This window comes from Suncus etruscus, chromosome X (genome assembly GCF_024139225.1).
Source record: "Suncus etruscus isolate mSunEtr1 chromosome X, mSunEtr1.pri.cur, whole genome shotgun sequence".
NCBI classification, from domain to species: domain Eukaryota; kingdom Metazoa; phylum Chordata; class Mammalia; order Eulipotyphla; family Soricidae; genus Suncus; species Suncus etruscus.
The window spans coordinates 77,165,934-77,181,741 of NC_064868.1; the positions used below are offsets into that span (position 1 = coordinate 77,165,934).

At 36.4% G+C, this 15,808-nt stretch overlaps 1 protein-coding gene across 3 annotated transcripts in view; it reads right to left on the reverse strand.

Moving 5' to 3' along the window:
- Window positions 1-2,459: 2,459 nt before the first annotated feature.
- Window positions 2,460-15,808, reverse strand: part of FGF13 (fibroblast growth factor 13) — a 610,838-nt gene continuing 597,489 nt past the window's right edge. For all 3 annotated transcript variants that reach the window (XM_049767522.1, XM_049767523.1, XM_049767524.1), the window contains 2 exons: window positions 6,131-6,329; window positions 2,460-3,861 (listed from right to left, as the gene is read on the reverse strand). In XM_049767522.1, the coding sequence (XP_049623479.1) occupies window positions 3,725-3,861; window positions 6,131-6,329 (336 nt within the window). In that variant the 3' untranslated portion in view covers window positions 2,460-3,724. The remainder of the gene's footprint in view (window positions 3,862-6,130; window positions 6,330-15,808) is intronic.

The following is a 15,808-nucleotide window of genomic DNA, read 5'->3' on the forward strand; positions in this document are numbered from 1 at the left end:
TCACTTTGGGGCTTCTACCCTCAGAATATAAAACTTATTCAAAATGACATATGCACACCATCATTAACTGCTGCTCTTAGTACAAAGTTAAGATATGAAATCACCTTAGTTGTCCAATAACAGATGAATAAATTATGAAGATGTGATATAGACACAATAGAATACTTTATTGAAGGAATGATGAACTCATGCAATTGGCTTCAACCTGGCTGGAACTGGAAGCTAGACTCTTTAGAAGAAGAAAGACATACACAAGATGATTGAACTTATACGTGGTATATAGAATACCTGGATAATGAAATGTTATGTAGCAAAAGCTGGATATCTAGATCAGCTTTGAGCACAGAGTTTAAGGAATACAAGAAAGGAAAGAAACCAAGTGATAAGGAAGATGAAAAAGGGAAGTAGTGGAAGGGATAGGGTCCAGGACTTTATTTTTACTGACAAGTGGGAGAGAAGTATAGGTATATATCCAAAGCACAGATTCAGCAACACTGAAAAGATGATCTAATCTGTAACCACTGAAATTTTTAATGTGTCTATCATGATAGTAGGAGAGCTGTGGGCCAGAGTTGGGGGTGTAGGTATGGAGTATATAAAACCAGTGGAGGGAACTTGACACTGGTGGTGGGATTGGTATTAAATAATATATGCCTAAAACTCTACTATTAATAACTTTGAAAATTATGGCTCCTTAATTAATAAAAATATTAAAAAATAAACACCTCTCTCTGTTAGAAACAACTTTAGGAAACTGAAATAGAATGCTGGGAATCAAGAGTTCTCCCCATTTGTTTTTTCACTACTTATTTATGCCAGGCATCCTTGAGAATACCAATAAATTTATTTTCTTATTACCAGTAGACCTATGCTGCTAATGAACAAGAAAAAGGCAAAAGTAGCAGCCAAAGTAGTCAAAAACCAAATCTCAGAGGTCCAAAGCCAGGAGACAATTAGACAAAAATATATTGCTCATTTTAAATAGTGTAGTATTTGTTAACTATGAGCAAGGATGGTCTACCCATTTGCATGAAAATGGAAGAAACTGAGGGGATTATATTAAGTGAAATAAGTCAGAAGAAAGCCAAGCACAGCACAATTTCATCCTTGTGTATTTCCTCAGATGGGATGCAATGTGAGAGATGCAATAAAAGAGAGGAATAGACTAAAAAAAGAAAAATGGACCAATAAAAACTGACAAGCAAATTGTTACCTCAAATGGGTAGGAATGGAAGTCACAGCAGATAGTGTATAAGGAAGAGTGGTAATATTAATTACTTATTTTTAAGTGTCTCGCCTGGCGTTGTTCAGAGCTTACTCCAGGCTCTGTGCTCAGGTATTACTCTGGAGGTGCATAGGAGTTCATATATTGTGCTGAGGATTGAACTGGGTTGACCACTTATAAAGGCAAGCGCCTTAATTCCTGTACTATATCTGCATCCTAGAATATATATTTTAATAAAAGTAAAATTAAGAAAATGACTGGTTTTAGTTTATTCATGGAAAAGTTGTAAGTCTTAAAGGGATAGTTTAGTGAGTTTACTTCTGCATGATACACAGTCCGATGAGTACTAAGCTAGGCAGGCAGCTTCACCTCCCAGAGACAGACGTTCAAACTCAGGCAGGATGAGATTGAAAGAATTACAAGAGGACTAGACTGTGCTGGACCAGAAGTTAAAGCAGAATCCTATTCAAATGTTTTAAACAGTGCAAAGAGCATGCTTCTCCAGGGCCCTAGTAACTTTATTTGATTTATTTGTCTTGAAAATCAGCAGCCTCCTGTTTTCCTTAATCTATCACTCTTAATTTTCTTTATCTATTAACTACACCAAAAGCTTAATTGCCAGTCAGTGGAAATTCTAAAATCATAGAAAGCAAAAAATGTTCACATTTTCCTTCAGTCCAGGAAGTGGAACACTTAGATATTTATTTGGAATTAAATGACAACTCTCTGCACCATTAGCTCTGCCTGTATCTTCTATAGAATGAGAAATGAGTGAAGGGTAAATGACAGCATGGCTAACAGAGAGAAGACTAGATCATGGGCCTCCTTTGTGCAATTTCATCATCAAAAGAGAAAGAGAATCGCTGTACCAGTCTGCTATAACTCATACATTTACTACATTTTAAAAGAGTGTAAATGCTGTAAGCTGGAGTGATAGCTTGATAGTCTGAGAATGTTCTATATGCAAGAGACCTGGAATTAACCCAGAACCAAAGATTCCCTGAGCACCACCCAGAAAGACCTTTGAGTTCAGAACTGAGAGTAGCCCCTGAATATCTCCAGGTATAGCCCAAAATCAAACAAACAAAAAAGGAACCATAATCCTCACCACCAAATGTTCATATTGATATGAATTGTTGGACAGTAGATAATTGGAGCACCTATTGCAAATTTTAACTCTTGATTCTATAGCAGTTAATATGTGAAATAGATCTTCAATAAATACACATCCAAGTTTTTCTTTGAATGAATATAAAGAGTTTATTCGGTGCGTATTTGTGTATACAACAACAAATATTAAACAACTTTTTTAAACTTTTTTTTGCACAGGACAGAAAACTGCCTGTGCATGCTATGTTCACTTTTGGAACACAGATTTCAACAATTATTGATGCACAAAATCTTACATATCATGCAACTCTATGCCAAGATTCCAACTTTCTTCCATGCAACAGATATGAAGATCTAAATGGAAACCTAGCTAAGTCTTAAACACTTTTCCAGAAGCAAGTATAAGTATATGTTGTTTAGGGGTAACCAGTCTTAACATTTCCTTGTACACAATATTCAAGTGCCAAATACAATGACAGGAGGACTCATACATATACAGATAAAACATATCTTATTTGAACAACACAAAAGACAACATCACAGTTCCACATTTCCTGTCTTTACACGAGAAGCCACAACAGTTCAACGTGATAACACAAATGGAATTAAGAGAAATCTACACTTGAGGATAAATATTTGTAAGTTGTCTTTACTGACTGGGGTTGACAATAGAACTCAATTTCTACACACAATGTACAGCACAAGAACTTGACCAGAATACTACAAGTCTAAATCAAAAGATATGGTGAAAGTACAAGAATACTGTTACCTTTTGCCTGAGATGCCAATTCAGATTCAACCCTGACTTTGGTTGATTTCGATGAAGTGACACAGAGTCAACTAGAACCATCGAGTTTCCAAAAACCATAAATTTGCACTATACCAAAGTAAAGTATACATCTGAATCAAGCAGAGATAGAAAACATGAAGCCAAAAAAACAACACAGTTCACGTAATTGTGTTTGCCTCTACAAAACATTGAAGCAGTTAATTTTGTTTCGTTTTTGTTTGTTTGTTTTTGAAGAGCAGTTGTGGTCTTTTCATTTTTCTTGGTTAGAGAGCAAATTTTTTTTATCAGCTTCAGTGCTGTGAAGTGTTTTTTGGTGTGGTATCCCCTAAACAAGAGTGAGATCATGAGAACATTGAGCAGTCCTTCTCCCAGAATTAGTTCAGTGATCATGCTTGGCATTTATTTGCACAAGCTCAGTTGAAATCATGGGGCTTTAGATCATAAGAAGGGTTAAAGAAAAGGCAGAGAAAATAGTGAACTCTGCCTTTTTGATAAATGTCATTGAAAAATTTGAACTTTTGGGTGAAGGACTGCTAAAAGAATTCAACAGCACCGGGAGGTAAGGTTCTGTTACAGAGCCCTTGTTTTGCCCTCACTGGCTACGTTGATTCATTGTGACTCATGGATTTGCCTCCGTTCAGCACGCCGGAGACACTTCTGCTCTTGGTTGGGGTCCCGCTTCCAGATCGGGAGAACTCAGTGAGATCGTGCAGTGACGGCTCCTTGTACATAGCCACTGAAAAAGGACAGACAGAGTGAGTGAAAAGGGAGTTTGACTGGGCATACCACACTGACCATCAACTTGCCTCTGGTTCCTAGACTTCCAACTAGACCCACCAAACCATGCTTCAAGGAAATCAACAGTCTCAACTGGCTGAGATTAATCAAAAACTAGCCTTGATGCACTAATGTGCTATGAATTCTATGGCTTGTGATGATACAAACTCGAGTTGCATTTCTTTTTTTTAATTTTTAATTTTTTTTTTGGTTTTTGGGCCACACCCGGCAGTGCTCAGGGGTTACTCCTGGCTGTCTGCTCAGAAATTACTCCTGGTAGGCACGGGGGACCATATGGGACACCGGGATTTGAACCAACCACCTTAGGTCCTGGATCGGCTGCTTGCAAGGCACACGCTGCTGTGTTATCTCTCCGGGCCCTTAATTTTTAATTATGAGAACAAAGATGCAAAGACAGAGGACAAGGTAAAGTTACAGTGGAAGGACAATCACCCATAAACAGAATTCTCAGAAGTCCCCTTGCTGATATCTTAACTTTGAACTTTCAGCCAAAGAACATTAAGAAAAATAAAACAGAACCCATGTACAATTACTCTGTCCCTCAAGTCCCCAGATTGTAATACATAATATTTCTTAGCTGTAGGCTCTTATTTTACTCATAGAGATACTTTGCAAACATATTCATCTTCCTTGAAGATGGTCTTTTAATTCCTTTAAGAATATATTTTGAAGTCATTGAGATAGTATATCAGATAGGTCACTTAACTTGCATGTGATTGACTTGTGTTTGATTCGCAACATCACATATCCTTCCCTGAGTCCTGCCACGAGTAATCCCTGAGCACACATCTAGGAAGCCCAGAGCACAACCAATTTCTAAGCAATTTCTAAGCATTTCTAAACTGGGAGCCATATCATTCCTTGGGAGCTCTGACAATATTCTGAAGAGACCCTCGGTGAAACTGCATAAGTGAGGGGATGGTTTTAGCAGGAAACTAGAGGGACTCCCAGTAAGACATAGGCCCAAGGAAGGAAACAAGGTTGCAAGTGGGCAGCAGTCAAAAAAGGTTAAGAAACACTGTACTAGGATTGATAAAAAATGCATTTAATAAATCTATTAAGATGCTAAATATTATCTACAACATGCTGTATAAAGTAAATGTTAAAATTTAAAAAGCATTTGAAAACATTAATTCTGATTGAACTTTAATTTAAGCTGAAATCTGTTAGTATACATCTTGATATAATCAATGATGACTATTTTATTGTGTAGTGTTGTAAATAATAGTACAAGATTTTACTTACAGAAAACATGTCAGGTTGTGCTATAAATGCTTTATAGGCCTGATCTCATTTAATGTGTGTAAGAATCCTGAGAAGTAGGTGCAATTACTCATAGTTTACAGATAGGTAACTTGAAGCACACGCTCATAAATATTCTACGAAAGACCTTCCAGTAAGAAAAGAATGATGTTGGGATTTAAACCCAGGTGTCTGGCTTCGGAAAATTTACAGAGCTATGCTGAGTTGATTGGGTAATAGACTTCTACTCTACACCCCCATTTTTTTTATCTCAGGTGGGTATCCAATTGGGCACCTTATTCTTGGTTGGCATTTTTTAACCACTTCCTTACCACGAGAGTCTCACTATGTCTAACATTTGAATTTTCTACAGTCCTTTCTAGTCTTTCACTCGCTAATTTACTAACAGCTAGATGATAATGACTAAAGCAAAAAACTATCAAGGAAAAGTGCATGGCTCTTTGAAAGGATTCTAGAAGCTGTGTTTTAACTGCCAAGTAGGCATACATTATAGCTTCTGTATGAATTGCCCAGGGTCCATTCTGGTAGAAATTGGTGTTATTGGCTGCACTGAAGTAGCCATTAAGCTACTTACATCAAAGATGTTAATGTGTGTAGAGTTAATGATGAAAGGTTAACATCAGGACATCAGGTGCTATTCATATTTATTTGTTTTTTTTTGGGGGGAGCACAACCCTTGACGCTCAGGGGTTACTCCTGGCTTAGGGGACCATCTGAGACACCAGTAGATAGAACCATGGTCCATCCTATGCTAGGTCCGGCAAGGCAGACGCCTTACCACTCTGCACTACTGCTCCGGCCCTGCTATTCATATTTTTGAGGACTATAAAATGTTGTTGATATTTTATATTAATGCCTCAATAAAAATATTATGTTCATTCTTCCAAAGACTGATTTAAATACTGATTTCATATCAGCTATCTCTTCAATAATATAAAGTTTACCTTTCAGTGGCTTGGGCAGAAAGTGGGCTGCAGGCTTATTCTTCTTCACATGGTTTCCTTTCATGATCTCCCCTTCTTTGTTCAGACCAAGATACCATCCTCGGCCTGACTGCTGCTGACGGTATATCATCGATGAATATGTCACATAATAATTCTCAAACACCGATTCTTTGAATTTGCACTCAGGTGTGAAATGTTCCTATGAGAAAAGCAAATGAACAAAAAGATCAATATATATAGCTATGCATGCTGGAAGAACTACATGAGATTGTCCTGTAGCAGTTTAGGGCTTACTTTGCTAAAGTTTATAGGTTAACTATTCCATTATTATCCTTGGAAACCCAAACTATGTACAACATCCCACATGATGTTTCAGGATAGGACCTTCAAAGTGTTAGTGCAGCTGATAATTTTTTAGCTTTTTGTAATAAAGTAATAAAAAAACTAAAACAAGTCATGGAAATATAATATAATGGACAGGTAAAAAGACAGAGATCAAACACTTGAGTAAATGTTTTACATGAAGCTTTGGTTTGTTCACATTAAATATGAGATAATAAAATTACTTAACTGAACTAAATGTACTTTATTAATAGAATCCCCATTTTCCTTACACCACAACTATAAACTGTCCAATGCTTAAATCTGTATTATAATATTACAAATCTAGCTACCTGCATTTCTAAAGGGATGCTACAAATTAAGGCTACTAGTCACTTATAGGTAAACAAAAAAGATTATTGGATCATTATATACTGACTTAAAAATTAAAAAGAGACATTTCAGGGCCAGAATATAGTAGAGCAGGTAAGGAATTTGGCTTTGAGAATGAACTTGATTTGATCCCCAGTATCACATATGATCCCTCGAGTCTGTTAGGAGTGATCCTTGAGCAGAGAGCCAGAAATAAACCCTTAGCACCTCCAAAAGTGGCCTCCAAAGAAAACAAAATATTTACCTCATCCTTGCTATATAGCATCATTTACAAGTAAATCAATATAAAAGTAAAGGATTGACATTAAGCCAGAAAAGAAAAACAAAAATAACAGAGCAGCCCAGGGAGCTCTGAACATTCAAATGTGAGTGTCTACAACACGTTTGGTCATGTTCTGTTTGAATTTGTCCAGATGAAGAAGCGTTCCTGACCCAAAAGACTGAAACACAATACAATAAAAATCTTCCCTGTTTTGGGGATGTGTACATGTATGCATAATGAATAGCTACCAGAAATGGCATTTGTAGCCAAATGACCTTTTGTAAGCCAGATGAAATGCAGAGTAGATTTTATTCTCTTAATTTTCCCAAGGAGTAGAAGGGGGTCCACTTGGAAAAGAAGTCAATGAGGAAGAAACTGGTTTACATGTAACAGGAGCACCAAGGACAGGGACAGTTTTATTAGTTTTCTGAGGTATCAAGAGAAATGGCTTTTGATGAAACACCTTTTTAAAGCCTCTTAAAACTATGGGATATTTCAAGCTATCTGAAAACCTGTCTTTCTGTACTATGGATTTTTTAATCCATCCCACATTCCTTCATTACCCTAATAAATATCATTTGAAGCAATATATATTATCTGAATAAGAGCATCTGAGTCACACTCAGTCACTTCTGCAGAGGAACAAAATATTCTTATAAAAGAGCATTTTCTTTGCACAAGTTTCTTTTTGCTGGAAATCCACAAAGGAGGTTTCACTCAGCAATGAGTTTCATTTGACCCCCAAAATTTTATTAGTTTTCTGTAATAGCCTTCCACTTGGTCTCTTGCCTAACATTAACAACTTTGCCTCTTAAAACAAATTTCTGTTCCCTAGGAATTTTTATGCATTGGCTTGACTAAAGTAAAAACAACAAATTGATATACCATTTAAAATTCTGCATATTTTAGTCACTAACTCTATTTCAGTCTCAACTTCTACCTCAAAATCATGTGTGCCTTTATAAATATAATTTATTTCTTTTTTTTTTAGAGTAGAGAGTCATAAACATACCTAGACTACTGACTCTTTTCAGAAAAAAAATCTCAGAAGGGCACCCATCTAGAAATCTACAGTTTTTGGGATCAGTGTTCAGGGGTGTTCCTGACTATGCTGAAGGCTCACTCTTAGCGTACTTGGGGTATCATCTGGGATAATGGGAATCAAATCCGAGTTGGTTGTGCACAAGGTAAATGCCTTATCCACTGTAAAATCACTCCAGCCTTGTGAAAAATCTGCCTTCTTTAAGCAAGCAATAGAAAGTGTCACATGCCAATTTTATTGGAAGCTACTATGTATTGCCCACTGGATCATTATAGTGCTTCTTAGGAGGTATTACTCCCTGGCATGGGGAATACTGACTTAGGCTATCACTCAAGTCTTTACTTTGTGGCTGGCTTTCTTCTCATTCCTAAAATGTGTTTGTCTCTAGAACCATAGATTATCTTGCCCACTCAGACCTTTATTCTTTATTATACTTGCCTTTGCTTTAAGTTCTACCAATTGTTCCCATCAATGACTAACATGTATCCTGTGATGTGGGCATGTCACTGGCAACCAAAGCATGGAACTTCTCTTATTTCCAAATGTGTCTTTCATCCTCATAGATAAGTGGTCATATTGACATGCGTAAGAAAGACCTTTCAGCTACTGTTTATAAAAATTTGAATTGTAGAAACTGATATTTAATCTGAGAAATGATTCCATGACTCAGAAGTATGAAACAATAACATAATCTAAAGGGAGGAGATGAGGTGGTATAGTCAGTGAGTAGAGATTCCTGCCTTGAACAAGCTGAATTGGGTTCAATATTCATCACCCCATATGGTTCCCTGAATATTGCCAGCAATGATCCCTAAGTGCAGAGGCAAGAGTAAACCTTGAGCAATCCTGGGTGTAGTCCAAAACCGAAAAAAATTCCTGAGAGAATTTTCATAATATCATACAATGAAACCAGCTGTCTGTAGAAAGATACCATTCCTCATGGACAAATCCTGTATGTGCAATTTAGTATTTGTTAAGAATAGCAGATACTACAGATATACTGGCACCTACATTAGGAGGAAAAAACTTGGAAATTCTTACAACTATCCGAAGATGGCAAGGAAGGACTCAATGAACTGAGTGCTCTGTCACATCCTGGCAATTTCTTAGTCATCACCACTAAATTTGGACTAAAAAACTCAGTAAAGAAGGAGAGAAATGAGGCCAAAAAAAGATTGTTGAAAAAAACCAAGGGAGTGTTCTGTTCTGTGTGTGTGAAAGTGTCATTTTATCTGGAGTTGGAATGAGTAGGCAGAGGAGACTTGATTTTGATCAATGTGGATTAAAAATTATGAACACCACATTCAGCATCAGAAGGAAGGGCTAGTAAAGGCATACACCGTATACTTGCATTTCTTTCTGTCTCAGGTTTAATTCAAAGAAATATATAACTTGAATCTGTCCCTAGTCTGAGGAGCCTTGTTCAGATAAATGTAAATAAATCAATGTTCTTGGTTTATATAGAGATGATTATTCTCTGTTCTGTAAGAAGGTACCATAGAGACCTGCACATTTTGTAGGAGCTAAACAAGACAACAATAACTGTGCTTTGAATTTAGTACCCGCTAGATAAGTAGTTGTTATAATGATAAGGAGCAAATGAAAACGATGTCAAGTATTTTTGCAAAGCTACTGGTATTGACATGGGCACAAAAGAAAAAGGACTTTATATCTGGTAACATGTTATGTATGCAATGATTTTTCTTAGAAGTTGTTTGCTTCTCTTGCATATTTCTGTTTTTCCTGAAGACGAATAAATTTCAATTCATAAAAATCCCAACCATCCCCAATATCTCTCCATGTCATAATCTTTAGCTTAAGGTCAAGGGATGTTTCCCTCAGTAAAAACTACTTTTTATTTAACTTATCCATACCAATTAATGAAACTAATATTTTCTTTATGAAATGAATATCTTGAATATGTTCCAAATAGATCCAAGAGCCAAACCAAACATGTTCATTAAAAAAAGTTTTCTCACTATTTGGAGCTGGAGACAGTACTTTGAGGGTTGCATTACCACTGAAGAAAAGACTATATTGTAAATTATACTTATGTAAATTAAATAAAGACATCTTAACTAAAATAACATTTGGGAAGAGCTGAAGAGGAAGATATCAGTTGCCTCATCCTTATGCAAGTATACTCTTGAATTCTGGCAAGAAAGAGATTGCTTTATTCTCTAAATGAGAATTTTCCCAATAGCTTGATTGGCGATAGTGCTAAGTACCAAAGTCCAATCAAAGAGAAGGTGTCACCATGGCCACAAACACTGTCTCTTTCCAAGGGTGATTGATTTGAACAACCCCAACTCTTCCTGTTAGATTTATATAAGTAAAGTCATCTTTATAGTTTGGGTTTGCTTGATGGCTGTAGATTTGCATTTCCTGTATTGTCATTTCCAAATACACCCATTTTGCTTGTGAAATAACCAGTGGTTTCTATTTAAGATCTACACCTTCAACATCCCCTTAGAATTCAGTCAAGAAGACATTTTTGGTAATATTTAGTCATAAGTGGTAATTTTGGTTTTCTTCCTTAGCCATAGTTACTATATGAGAAGGACAGACAAGGCTCTTGGTCTAAGTCTAGGTCTACGTATAGGAGATTTTGAGCTGACATGATTTTCTGACCCCATGACCCCATCATTTTTTTTTACCATTTTTTCTTTTTTTTCTGTTTTCTTCATCCCTGATAGCCCCCCCCCATTCAGGCCTGTTCTTTCAGGCTGGTCTCAGACAATCAGATCCTAGAGTATGTCTGAAACCAACTCAGGTGCCAACTGAATAAAGGGCTTGGAACCTATGTCAGTATCGAATCCACAAAAAAGTGATGACTAAAGGTGGTTTTCCTGAAAAAAAAAAAAAACCCATGTACTCAACAGCATTTTACATGTGTGTATCTTTAGTAGTCATAGCCAAAAGGTATGTACAGCTAAAAAGGTGTGTGCCAGTTATGTCATTTAAGTACCATTAACATACTTATAATAGGAAAATACACCATAAATAAATGGCTTCTTAGTTGAAAAATGCAATCTGGAAATTGTAAGCCTAAGCAGCAAACTTTTATACTTTGCTCTTGTATTTTCCTGCTCTTGTATTTTCAGAGATGGCACCATTGGCAAGGTGGCAATGTTTCACTGGGTTGGTATCTCAGTTTCATGGCTTTGATGACCACTAGGTACACTGTAAAAATTTTTAACACATTCCTTTCAAAAAAGGCATTTTATACAGGATGATATCACTTATATGTGGTAATCATAATAACTGCATTAAGGAACATTATGGTTTAAATGGAGAGGGGTTGTCTAAACATTGTTGGCATCAGATTATAGTGAGAAGGAAAAAAATTGAGTGGAGGAGGAAAAAGACAGACATGGAATAATAGGGCCAAAGGTCAAAGCAACTCAGATGCATTGGGGGTATTAAGAAAGGACACAACTAAATATACAAGCCATGGTGTTAACAATGAAATCATGAGATGTAGACTTTAAAAACGGAACTTAAAAGGTCCCTGTAGTGGTGGTGGTTGTATGGGATGGACTCTGGGAACATTGGTAGAGGGAGGCTGACCCTGGTGACAGAATTGGAGCTAAAAATTGTATGTCTAGATCCCAACTATGAATAAATTTGTAAGCACAATGTTTTAAATAAAAACTAAAAAGGAAGTGTTTTATTTTACATGATTTTGGTTTGGGGGTCACGCATGGTGTTGCTCAAGGCTTACTCATGGTTCTGTGCTTACCAATCATTTTTGGTAGTGCTCAGGGAACCATATCGAGTGTCAGGGATAAAATATGGGTCCTAAATTCCAGGCCAGCCCGATGTAATATTTCTGATCTTCCAGAAAGAATATTTATAATGGTTTGCATGGATTTTCTAGGATATGTAGAAAATAACAAAGTTTCCTGAGTTTGGTAACAACATCAAGTTTCTGGATGTTGAACCTCTTCCAAATTAAAGTATTATAACTTTAGTATAATCTTACACAAATGCATTATTATGTTAAGTAAACAATCTCGGCTTATTCCTCAGTAGCCTTTTTTTCTTTATATTGCCAGGGTTTGATCCCAGAACCTTGCACATGTGAGGCATGTATTCTGCCACTGTGTCACATCTCCGCCCCCTCAATAGCTATTGTATTTATAAGTAACATTTTCTGAAGCAGACAATATGCAACACCGGCAAAAAACAACTTCTAGATATATTAGAGAACATTTTGAGAGACTTTATAAGTGAACTTTATGATTTCCTCTTGGTGTCCTGTTCTCAGAAAGTTCTATAAACATATGGTAATGAATTTATCTCTCTCTTTAATCCTCTTAATTCACCTCTTCCTGCCACTTCTAGTAGCTTGACGGTTCAATTAATTTAACAATTACTTCCAATAGCAGGGGTCATTTTCTAATTCAGAATCATGTTCTGGTGGCAATTAATTTTCTAAGATTTAAAGTTAGCAGCTCATTTCAGTAGGTCTGACTTATGTGCATCAATTATTCCCTAGCTGAATGATAATAATATGCAGATTAAAATTAGATTTTCAACTTTAATAAAATTCTTAAATAAAATCTTGAAATATAAATTGTACTAGTGGAGTAATACCATAGACCTTTCTTTAAATAGGCTTCCACTTTCAAAATCTAATATTAGTAGATTTCAGACTTTGATGTTCTTGTTAACAGTATATTTGATGCAAGGGAATGTCATCATCATTGAGATAAAATCTAAAGAAGGGATATATTGGCGATGGGCAAGTCAATCATCACACAGGGTATCATAGCTAAGAAAAATTATGAAGCAAGTATAAACAGAATGTGACTTCTTCACGCAAATATCCTTTGGTCTCTGAGATACTGGAGCTTAGCTACTAGTATAAGTTCTAGTTTGTAGCAAAACTTCAATATACATCTGATGAAAAAAATAAATGGAAGGGTGGAGTATTAGATAAAGAGAATTTGGAAGTGCCTTTGTACCAACCCCCCAAAATGTATCAAATGTGGCACTAGGTAGAGTTGTTTTGAACTGGAGAAAGACATGACAGAGCTTGCCTGTACATACAGCAGGGACAATCAGTTCTAGAAAGAGAGAAGTATTCTACAGATTAATTTCACTTCAAAAACAGAAGAAGTTTTGTGGAAAAAATAAGTGGAAGAGAGAGTGGTGTGTTAGGGAGGCAGGTAAGAAGGAGAAAGAGGAATGGGGAGAAGACAAAGAAAAGACAAAATAAGCTTAACATGCAAGAATCAAGAGGTTTCCTGTTAGGCATGACATAGGTATTAAACCTTGACTTTTGATCTGTATCTGCAAATACAATTAGATTGATTCTTCTGAATTTTCTCAAATGAGCTTGACTTTACCATTTTCTGTTAACTTTGTAGCCTAGTTGGAGAAGGCATCATGATGTGATATATGTTAAAAATAAAAGCTCTGAAAATGGTATTGTTCCATAAATGTGAAATGTGGCTTTAGTTTTAATGCAGGCCCAGAAACCCAGTGCAAAATAACTAATCTCTTTTTTTCTGCTCAAGGTTCTTTTAGCACTATAGAATCCATTTATAAATAAATGGAGGTTCTGTCCATGTGTGTTTTCTTAACATGGAAGAAAAAATGTGTATCCTGAAATAGGGCTGCACAGGAATGATGCTTTGTAGTAATTGTTCTCCATGGCTGTTCCCCCAAACCAGTTTTACCTTTTCTTGTTTTTCATCAGTGTCTGCAGTGGACTGAAAGGCTGCAGTGATTTCAAGCCACAGCACCAAAGAAATGAACTGCTTACGAATGGGCTTTGGAAATATCATGAACCAGAATGACTTAAAAGTTCATAGGAATTAGCTACCATTGGTAAAGAAGCACAAATATGTATTAGGGTGACCAGGCAAACATGACTAGTGTTGTTCACATGACTGCAATAATATGTCTTGGTAGCATCTTTTTCTTCATAGCATTTTTACATTCTAAGATATTTAATAAGCATTTTAACTTGACCTTATGCTGACGAACCAAAGAAGCTAGCTGGCTATTGCTTATTCTCCACATCTCTCACCCATATGTGTAGATACATGTGTATATATAAATATCTGACTGTCAACCTCTTTAAAACAGAATAGGACACAGATGTGGTTATATTTTAGTCCCAGAATGCATTTAGTTCTTTGTATTGTCTTCCTCTGGATTTTCATATATTTTAGTGGAGTCTCATGGAATGAATTACTCAGGCTGACAAATTATAGAAAACAATTTGTTTTATGAAACACAGAAATATACTAGAACAAAAGCTGAAGACAAAGCAATAACAAAAAACAATGCATTCATCCTAGAGCCTAAAAGGGGCATTTCTGTTGTGATATAAAAAATTAAAATTACAAGATCCACAGACTTCACTGAAAGCCAAGTATATATATATATAAAATTTGGTTTCTGGGCCATGTGCAGTGATGCTCAGGGCTTACTTCCAGCTTTGTATCTCAGGGCATAATCCTAGGAGGGCTTGAGGGCTCATCTGAGGTCCTGGGGATGGGACCCAGGTCACTATATGCAAGACAAGTGCATTACTCATTGTAATATCCAAGGGAAGTGCCCTACTCACTCTATTATCTCTATGGTCCTCCCAAGTACATTTTGAAATGGGAATTTCTTGCTTAAATTTGTGACAGTAGAAGGCAGGGCCACATGACTCCAAGACTAGGTAATTCAGATCACTGTTCACCAAATTGGATACCTCCTTTGGGAAGGGGGATGACTTTGCAATGAACAGAGGGTGGTGGTTGAAGCCTTAGATGCAGTAGGGGGATGCTTTCTTTTTGCTTAAAGGGGCAAATTTTTAGCTGAATAATTATTTTTAGAAGAAGGAGGAAATAAGCCAAGTTAGTGTGGGAACCACTTGTAAGGTAATCCCATTAGTTGGCTAAAGATATATTTCATTTCATTTTGGTTCACAGAAGACTGTAGCTATCACATTAGTTTAAAAATATTGCTTGAGGCCAGAGCAATATTACAGCAGATAGGGAACTTGCCTTGCACATGGCAGGCCTGGGTTCCATCACAGCAGCCCCAAGCCCTTCAGAATTGATCCCCGAGCCAGGAGCCAGAAATAGCCTATGAAAACCACTAGATTTGGACCAAGTATCAAAAACAGTAATATATATATATGTAATATATATATATATAGTGAGACTAAAACTTAATTACTAAAATCTGTGCAGAAATAGAAAACGAGGTAATTCCTGATCTTTTGGGGGCATCTTTTACTGTATATTGAGCTTGGGTTTTGTTTTATTTTTATAGCAGGAATGATACCAGACTTTAGATGGAGACTCGAACATTAGATATAATTAACAATAATTTCCTATGTTTTCTGGTTATTGAAACTCCTTTGAACCTACTAAGGAAGTATATGACATTACATAATGCTTTTTAATTTCAGCTACAACAGAGTAATAGGGAAGTATTCATAGTCAACACTACAAATGTTTAATGATAGGTTGTCTCTTTGTAGCTGTTGCAAACTCCTCTTTAAAATCCAAAGACCAGGAACTGGAGAGATAGTACAGAGAGGGTGAGGCACTTGCATTGCATATGGCTGACCAAGATCTGATCTTCAGCACTCCATACAGTCCCTGAGTACCACCAGAAGCAATTTATGAATGCAGAGCCAGGCATAAGC